This window comes from Hordeum vulgare, chromosome 7H (assembly GCF_904849725.1).
Source record: "Hordeum vulgare subsp. vulgare chromosome 7H, MorexV3_pseudomolecules_assembly, whole genome shotgun sequence".
Classification (NCBI taxonomy): domain Eukaryota; kingdom Viridiplantae; phylum Streptophyta; class Magnoliopsida; order Poales; family Poaceae; genus Hordeum; species Hordeum vulgare.
In genome coordinates this window covers 3,902,189-3,911,385 of record NC_058524.1, presented here as the reverse complement: position 1 = coordinate 3,911,385, position 9,197 = coordinate 3,902,189, and the positions used below count along the sequence as shown (strand labels likewise).

Genomic DNA, 9,197 nt, shown 5'->3' with positions numbered 1-9,197 from the left:
CGTAACTGGGTGACTATAAAGATGCTCTACAGGTATCTCCGAAGGTGTTAGTTGAGTTAGTATGGATCAAGACTGGGATTTGTCACTCCGTGTGACGGAGAGCTATCTCGGGGCCCACTCGGTAATACAACATCACACACAAGCCTTGCAAGCAATGTAACTTATTGTAAGTTGCGGGATCTTGTATTACGGAACGAGTAAAGAGACTTACCGGTAAACGAGATTGAAATAGGTATGCGGATACTGACGATCGAATCTCGGGCAAGTAACATACCGAAGGACAAAGGGAATGACATACGGGATTATATGAATCCTTGGCACTGTGGTTCAAACGATAAGATCTTCGTAGAATATGTAGGATCCAATATGGGCATCCAGGTCCCGCTATTGGATATTGACCGAGGAGTCTCTCGGGTCATGTCTACATAGTTCTCGAACCCGCAGGGTCTGCACACTTAAGGTTCGACGTTGTTTTATGCGTATTTGAGTTATATGGTTGGTTACCGAATGTTGTTCGGAGTCCTGGATGAGATCACGGACGTCACGAGGGTTTCCGGAATGGTCCGGAAACAAAAATTGATATATAGGATGACCTCATTTGATTACCGGAAGGTTTTCGGAGTTACCGGGAATGACGAATGGGTTCCGGGAGTTCACCGGGGGGGCAACCCACCCCGGGGAAGCCCATAGGCCTTGAGGGTGGCACACCAGTCCTTAGTGGGCTGGTGGGACAGCCCAAAAGGGCCCTATGCGCCTAGGAAAGAAAATCAAAGAGAAAAAAAAAGAGGAGGTGGGAAGGGAAGGAAGGACTCCCACCCACCAAACCAAGTCCAACTCGGTTTGGGGGGGGAGAGCCTTCCCCCTTGGACTCGGCCGACCCCCTTGGGGCTCCTTGAGCCCCAAGGCAAGGTCCCGTCCCTCCCACCTATATATACGGAGGTTTTAGGGCTGATTTGAGACGACTTTTCCACGGCAGCCCGACCACATACCTCCACGGTTTTTCCTCTAGATCGCGTTTCTGCGGAGCTCGGGCGGAGCCCTGCTGAGACAAGGTCATCACCAACCTCCGGAGCGCCGTCACGCTGCCGGAGAACTCTTCTACCTCTCTGTCTCTCTTGCTGGATCAAGAAGGCCGAGATCATCGTCGAGTTGTACGTGTGCTGAACGCGGAGGTGCCGTCCGTGGGACTGATCGCGGGATTGTTCGCGGGGCGGATCGAGGGACGTGAGGACGTTCCACTACATCAACCGCGTTCACTAACGCGTCTGCTGTACGGTCTACAAGGGTACGTAGATCATTCATCCCCTCTCGTAGATGGACATCACCATGATAGGTCTTCGTGCGCGTAGGAAAATTTTTGTTTCCCATGCGACGTTCCCCAACAGAAAGAGCGGTGGCGAGGGCCACTGTTTACGCCAAGTCCATGACGACGACGTGCGGCACGGTGATCCTGAGAGCGAGGAAAGCGACAGCGATGGCTTTCTTGCTGGATGAAGCGAGCGAAGACGAAAGCAAGGGATGACAGGTCTCCTGCTATGTTCTCACCTATTTCTTCTTTCTCTTGCTCTTCTGCGATGGCTTTTCTTCTCTTTCTGGCAGAGCAGTGCTTGATAACGTGTAAAAAGTGATAGCGAAAGTGTTTGTGCGAAAACTAATCTTTCATTGATTGATGGCAATATTTATACAAGGATTGGGATGCAAACCAAAAGGCGTCTGTACGGACGGACGCGTCCGTACGGCGTTTAGACTAATAACTGTTAATTACGTCCTAATGACGGTTCACTAATCACCGTCCAGTTTTGTCGGTTCGTAACTATAAGCTCTTCCAAACCAATCAACAAAACAGTGGACAAGGTTTTTAATCCTAAAATTATAGAACAGTTGAGAGGCTCTTATTGCCCTTTTAAAGAGTTTCTTTTAGAATAAATCTCTCCTTGTTTTAAGTAAATAAAAGATGGGCTGAGAATGCTAAGAGACAAACACGCAGGACACAACCAGCCCAGGTTGCTACTTGGGCTTGGCCCAGTACACACGTCACGCTCACTGTCGCTCTGGGTAGTGTCTAGTAGCCTCTCTAAAAAAAAAGGTAGCGTCTAGGAAAAAAAAGTTTCTTTCGCCCTCCCGCGTCTCCGCCGCAAATCGGCACCGGCGGCAAGTCCTCTCTCGCGCTTTTGCGGCCCCTCCTGCATCCTCAACCAATCCCTCCAGCCGCAAAATGCCGCCTCCTGCCCAACGAAGTGGGGGAGGGAGGCTGAGGGGGTCACTCGTCGAGACTGCGGAGGTCGGGATGCGGGCATCGTTGGCGCTCATGGTGGCTGCCCCCCATAGGCTGCGGAGCCTGGAGCTTCGGCTGGGTGGAAAATTGGAGCCTGTGCTAGCACGGCTCCTGGGGCATCCGAAGCGTTCTTGGAGTAGCAGCTGGGACAGCAGGGACAGAGAAAAATGTGGATCTAGCTAGGCAGCAAAATTAGTTCACCGATGCAGAAACTCACCTTGATACATTTAATCTGAAACCACCATACCACATCAAAACTCGGCTTGATAGTGGTAGCAGGACCATCTTTTTCATTGCAGAGCTGACAAATTATTGTTCACCGATGCGGAAGCTTGTTTGATGCATTCACATTTAACACTGTATATGTTTGTGCTGATCTATGAGCATGCTGACTTGTCATTTTCTTAGTGCAACAGAAACCTGTGAGACAGGGCTGGTTCAGCAATGTTGGGTCCATTCAGATGCTGCCCTTAATTTTACAGGAAACAAGAAAGTGAGTTTCATTTAATTCTTACACGAGTATCGATGTGTCGCGACTCGCGACTCATGTGCCCAACGTCTGTGTAGTTCACATGTTGATTGGTGGACACTGTACTATCAAAAGGACCCCAACGGCTCTGTAGTTCACATGCTAATTGGTGGACCAGGCTGCAGCAGCTCAATCAATTGTGTACCGTCGCTGTGATTAGAGCAAATACAATAGTATAGCCAGCTGCTGGTTATAAGTCATTGACATGTCATCTATAGCTCATCTTATAGCCAACATGTACAATAGTTCATTGCAAAAGTGTACTACTTCTTTATTATATGGTCCACCTTTCATATTCACAAAATGCCTAGGAGCACGTGCTAGAGCTGGCTCTTAGCTAAGAGCCCGCTTAACTTCTCTTTCCTCTAACTAAACAAAAATATATTAGTTTATTCCTTATAGTCAGCTGACTCAGCTCTATTGTACTTGCTCTTAGTGGACACTGTACTCCATTCTTTTTCTCGCGTGAAGCTTTATTTTGCTTGATTCTGCTCACATTGATGCACCACCATATCACTGCCTCTGTGCCGCTTAGTCTCATCCACATTCTCCCGTTCGTGGCTTCATGGATTTTGCGCCGTCGTTGGCCACGCAGGTTCTCCGGCACATTCATCCCGGAGTGCACCAAATTAGGTGTCCCCTTGAGCTTTGCAGCCCCTTCCTTCCTCAGAATCAATGGTTTGTGGATATGTACAGACATGAGATGAAGTTCAGTGATTTGTACCGACATTTTCTTTTTCTACTCTCGAACAATCCAAGTGTAGTCTAGTAAGGACGATAGACTTGCACTTCACTGTTGACTCTCAACCATGGTTTTTAGAAGCCAAATCGGGTTGCGGCTAAAGATTTCCTTAATTAGCTGCCCCCAGTTATCTCTTGGTTGTTTCGGTCAACAGAGGAGTGGAGTAGGAGCAGCAACTGTATAATCTTAATGCTGGAGCAGGACCAGGGCCAGATGCAAACCCTGGCTAGTCTCAAGGTTGCTTTGTAGGCTTTGTACTTATGTGACTTGCAGACTTGGGTCGCAATGTAAAGGTTTCGCTATGTTGAGACTGTATTCGACGTCTCCAGTATTTATTTATGTGGACTGTATATTTGAATGGGTTATTGCATATTTACGTAAGGCTTCTTTTACAGCACTACTGGATGAACTTGATCTCCTTCCTTGATACCCAAATTTGCTTCCTGCATATTCTCGCTCGCTGAGTTTTATTCTTTTTGTAAAGGTCTTTCTGATACCTTGGTTATAGTGGTGGACTACTTGACTTACAGGCATGCTTTCTTGTTTTCTCTGTTTGTAGGTGTGCAGGACAGATAGTAATTAATTAAGTGGATAAAGCAGGAAAAGGACAGAAGTGCGCGTCCATTAAGTAGGGTGCTGCTTAATTAAGTGGATAAAGCAGGGTCGTGGAAAAGTACACGAAAGTGCCTGTGCATTTGAATGGCTTATTCAAAGCTTCAGGCCTTTTGGGATTATTTTCACGCTGAGCTGCTGCTTGGGATCTGCCTCTCATCCTCTTGCAAAACACATCATCTGCTTCCTCACTTCATCTGTGTAAGCTCACCACTATTCTCCTATGTTTGCTCCACAAATCTGGCTGTTGATTGTCTTCGTTGTTGCAACCGGCTAATCTATTTCGTGATTTCCCACTCCAGCAGTTGTTCATCTGTTGCTATATTCATTGGTTTTTCTGCCTCCGATCCAGAAGCACGTTCGATTGCTCGTCTAACAACTATTCAGGTCATTCCCCACTCTTAGAAATTTCTTAGTCTTTGCCATTGTCTAGAGATCTGCAACTAGGTTTCTTTCTTCTTAGTACTTGCCTAATTTAACTCGTGACTCAAACAGGCTTTAGATCCATAATTGCATCCTGAAACAAATTGAGTGCGTCCACAAGCAATTCCAGTGCGTTCTTTAGCTCTGTAAGCTCATCAGTATTATCCTCTGCTTTGATCTGCTGATCTGGTTTTTATTTGTCTATTCTCACTCTAGCAGGTGTTCATCCTTTGCTATACCCTCGTGATTTCTCACAATCTCACTTTCATTGTTGGTCTATCGATTATTCAGGTCAAGTCATTCCCCACTCTCAGAACAGTATTATTTGTCTACAGATCTGCCTAGGTGTCTGTTTTCTTATCACCATTGTAGCTGTCTAATTTATCTCGTGTTGTTTTCCTATTTCAACAGTTTCTTCATCCATCACTGCATCCAGAAACAATTCCAGTGTTGTCTTCAGATTATTCAGGCCATTCCACACCCAACAAATAAACTCTGCAATCCAATGGAAGCAGCATTAACCACTGCTGCCTTAAGCGTAAGCTTAAAATTGGCTGCACCGCCAGCCTTGAAGAAGCTCCTTGCTAATGCTTCAACGTACCTTGGAGTGGACATGGCGCGTGAGCTCCATGAACTGGAGACTGCTATATTCCCGCATTTCGCGCTGATGATCGAAGCAGCAAACAAGGGAAACCACAGGCCCAAGTTGGACAAATGGCTTCAGGAACTCAAACAATCATTGTACATGGCCGAAGACTTGCTTGATGGGCATGAGTACAACCTACTCAAGCGCCAAGCAAAGGGAAAGGGTTCCCTGTCTGCCAGTGCCTCCGACATCAGCAACACTCTTATGAAGCCTCTGCGTGTTGCATCAAGCAGGCTGTCCAATCTGAACTCAGAGAATAGAAGACTAATTGACCAGCTGAATAAACTGAAGGCTACCCTGGCGAAAGCCAAGGACTTCCGTGAACTGCTCTCCTTACCAGCTGGTTGTAATGCAGAGTGTCCCACCATCCCATCAGCTGCTGTTCCCGAGGCCACATCACTAGCACCTCTGAAAGTGATTGGTCGTGACAAGGATCGTGATTATATAATAGATCGTCTTACGAAGACAACTGGTACTTCTGAGTCTAGTACAACTCTGTACTCGGGTTTGGCCATTGTTGGAGTTGGAGGCATGGGAAAGTCCACCTTGGCTCAGCTTGTTTACAATGACAAGAGGGTAAAAGAATATTTTGATGTGACAATGTGGGTAAGCATCTCACGCAAACTTGATGTCCGCCGTCATACACGGGAGATTATCGAGTCTGCCTCTCAGAGGGAATGCCCACTCATTGATAACCTTGATATCCTGCAGCACAAGTTAACAGACATACTGCAAGAATCAGGGAAATTCCTGCTTGTGTTGGATGATGTTTGGTTTGAACCTGAGAGTGAGAGTGAATGGGACCAACTGTTAGCTCCTCTAATTTCCCAACAGATGGGAAGCAAAGTTTTGGTAACTTCTCGACGGGATAGATTTCCATCTACTCTTTACTGTGAAGTGTGTCCTCTGGAAAACATGGAAGATGCTGAGTTCTTGGCACTCTTCAAACACCATGCATTCTCTGGACCAGAAATCAGAAATCCGCAATTGCGTAAAAGGCTGCGAAATTTTGCAGAGAAGATTGCTAAAAGGCTTGGACAATCTCCTTTGGTGGCCAAAGTTGTCGGTTCCCAGTTGAAAGGGAAAACAGATATCACGGCATGGAAGGATGCTCTTACCATACATATTGACAAATTAAGTGAGCCCATGAGAGCTCTTTTGTGGAGTTATGAGAAGTTAGATCCAATTCTGCAGAGGTGCTTCCTATATTGCAGCTTGTTTCCAAAAGGCCACAAGTTTGTCATTAATGAGTTGGTTCATCTTTGGATGGCAGAGAGACTTGTTGATTCGTGCAACAAAAACAAGAGAGTGGAAGATATTGGAAGGGATTGGTTTAAGGAGATGATCTCTCTTTCCTTCTTTCAACTAGTTGATGAGAAATACACTGGCACACACTATGTTATGCATGATCTCCTTCATGATCTGGCAGAATCACTCTCCAAGGAAGACTACTTCAGACTGGAAGATGATAGGGTGACAGAAATAACACCCACTGTTCGGCATCTATCTGTTCGTGTTGATAGTATGAAGCAACACATGCAAAGTATATGCAAGCTGCATCATTTACGCACTATTATCTGCATAGACCCCGTAATGGATGATGTAAGAGACCTTTTTAGTCAGATAGTACAAAATTTCAAGAAGTTGCGTGTATTATGTTTGTCATCTTACAGCAGCTGTAAGTTGCCAGAATCAGTTGGTGAGTTAAAGCACCTTCGGTACTTAAACATGGTCAGCACACTGATTTCTAAATTGCCAAGATCTTTGTGTACTCTTTACCACTTGCAGTTACTACTGTTAAATGACAAAGTTGAGAGGTTGCCTGAGAAACTCTCTAATTTAAGGAAGTTACGACATCTTGAACAGCGGGGTGAGAGGTGTCATAATAGAATATACATGTGCAAAGAAGCACCACGTCAAATTCCTCACATTGGCAGGTTAACTTCGCTTCAACAACTTGAGACATTTGTTGTGCAACAGAAAAAAGGATATGAGTTACTGCAGTTGAGGGACATGAATGAGATTCGTGGCAGTTTAAGTGTAACAAATCTCGAGAATGTCACTGGGAAGGATCAAGCCTTAGAATCAAAGCTGCATCAGAAAAGTCATCTTAGCAGCTTACAACTTGTCTGGAGTTACAACAATAACACAAATGCAGAGGATAGTTTACATCTGGAGGTTCTGGAAGGCTTGATGCCACCACCTCAACTTGAGAATCTTACAATTAATGGTTTCACATCTTCAACATATCCAGGCTGGTTACTTGATGGTTCATATTTTGAGAATTTGGAATCTTTAGTCTTTGAAAATTGCAGCGCAGTACAAAACCTACCATCCAGTACCGAGTTATTTGGAAATTGCTCTTTACTTCAACTCAAAAATATGCCAAACCTGAAGGCCATACCTTCCCTTCCACTAGGACTTGAAGTGTTAAGAATAATCAATTGTCCACTGCTTCTATATATATCCAGCGATGAGCTGGAACATCATGATCAGAGCGAAAAAATCATTAGGACAGACCACTTGGCATCACAACTTAGTTTACTGTGGGAGTTGGATCCAAGATCAAATGTTAGGAGTGTACTCTTTTTGGAACATTCGTTTATGAAGCAGCTATCGATATTTATGCATGCTGATATGTCACATGTTCAAAACCTTGAAAGTGCTCTAGAAAGAGAGACAGATGAAGTATTGATAAAAGAGGATATCATCAAGGCATGGATACACTGTCATGAGCATAAGATGAGACTCATGTATGGAAGGAGCATTGGGCTGCCGCTGGTTCCACCATCAGGACTGCATAAACTTTCTCTTTCGGGATGCAGTATTACAGATGGAGCTTTAGCTGTTTGCCTTGATGGCCTGTCTTCACTGGAAAGATTGACCCTAACAGGGATTATGACTTTAACTACACTTCCTTCAGAAGAGATCCTCCGACGTTTGACAAAACTTCACTTCTTGCATATCGGATATTGCTGGTGCCTTGGATCATTAGGGGGCTTACGAGCTGTTAGCTCTGTTTCAGCTGTTGAGTTGTTCTGTTGCCCTTCTTTAGAATTGGCACATGGAGCCCAATGTTTGCCATTATCCCTTAATAGCCTCACTATAGATAATTGTGTGCTTGCAGCTGACTTCCTCTGTACTGACTGGGCACAGATGAAGCACATTCACATAGCCCATTGCAGAACAACTCCATGCTTATCCGTTGGTAGTCTCCCCTCTCTTAAATCACTCTCACTGTGTTGCTTGCCAGATTTATGTACGCTCAAAGGATTGCCTTCCCTGCTGCAACTTTCCAACGCAGGGTTGATTGATGTTCCGAAACTCACCCCTGAGTGTGTCTCACAATTTCGAGTCCAGACCTCACTCTCTGTTAGCAGTCCTGTAATACTCAACAACATACTATCGGTTGAAGGTCTCACAGTTCCAGCACGTCTCTCTCTTGTACAATGCAAGGAACCATTCATTTCATTCGAAGAATCAGCAAATTTTATATCTGTAATGCGCCTTGATTTCCATTCTTGTCAAACGATTTCCCTGCCAACAAATCTGAACCGTTTCTCCAATCTGAAGACGCTTGACATCTTTAATTGCCCCAACATATCATCTTTACCAGATCTGCCATCCTCCCTTCAGGAGATACGTGTAGGGGGTTGTTCTGAGCAATTGAAGGAGAGCTGTCGAGCACCTGATGGAGAAAGTTGGCCAAAGATTGCCCATATCCGCCGGAGGCTATTTGATTGAGCCTGCTAATAAATGAAAGGTAAACTAGCTCCGGTCGTCCACCTTTGCACTCTCAAAGATGTATATGCATGTAATTACTTTTAATCTATCAAATTGCTGGACCACTCCCCAGATCAATTCATATTTGGAATATTAAAGTGCCTCTCAGGATCAAAAAATTTATGTGGTTTATACACAAAAGGGTGGTATTAACCAAAGATAACTTGATAAAACGAAGATGGAAAGG

The 9,197-nt window shown here is 45.0% G+C and overlaps 1 protein-coding gene across 1 annotated transcript; it reads left to right on the top strand.

The window, feature by feature from the left end:
- The first annotated feature begins 5,086 nt into the window (after positions 1 to 5,086).
- Positions 5,087 to 8,971, top strand: LOC123413390 (putative disease resistance RPP13-like protein 1). The gene is made up of 3 exons (XM_045106320.1): positions 5,087 to 6,749; positions 6,813 to 8,155; positions 8,471 to 8,971. The coding sequence occupies exons 1-3, from the start codon at positions 5,087 to 5,089 to the stop codon at positions 8,969 to 8,971; spliced, it is 3,507 nt and encodes a 1,168-aa protein (XP_044962255.1).
- The last annotated feature ends 226 nt before the right edge of the window (positions 8,972 to 9,197 follow it).

Bases quoted from the DNA above. Each gene is read 5' to 3' on its own strand.
- LOC123413390 (XM_045106320.1), top strand. From the start codon at position 5,087: ATGGAAGCAGCATTAACCACTGCTGCCTTAAGCGTAAGCTTAAAATTG. The intron at 6,750-6,812 runs GTATGAAGCAAC...TTATCTGCATAG, and splicing joins TCTATCTGTTCGTGTTGATA to ACCCCGTAATGGATGATGTA. The intron at 8,156-8,470 runs ATCCTCCGACGT...CTCTCACTGTGT, and splicing joins CTACACTTCCTTCAGAAGAG to TGCTTGCCAGATTTATGTAC.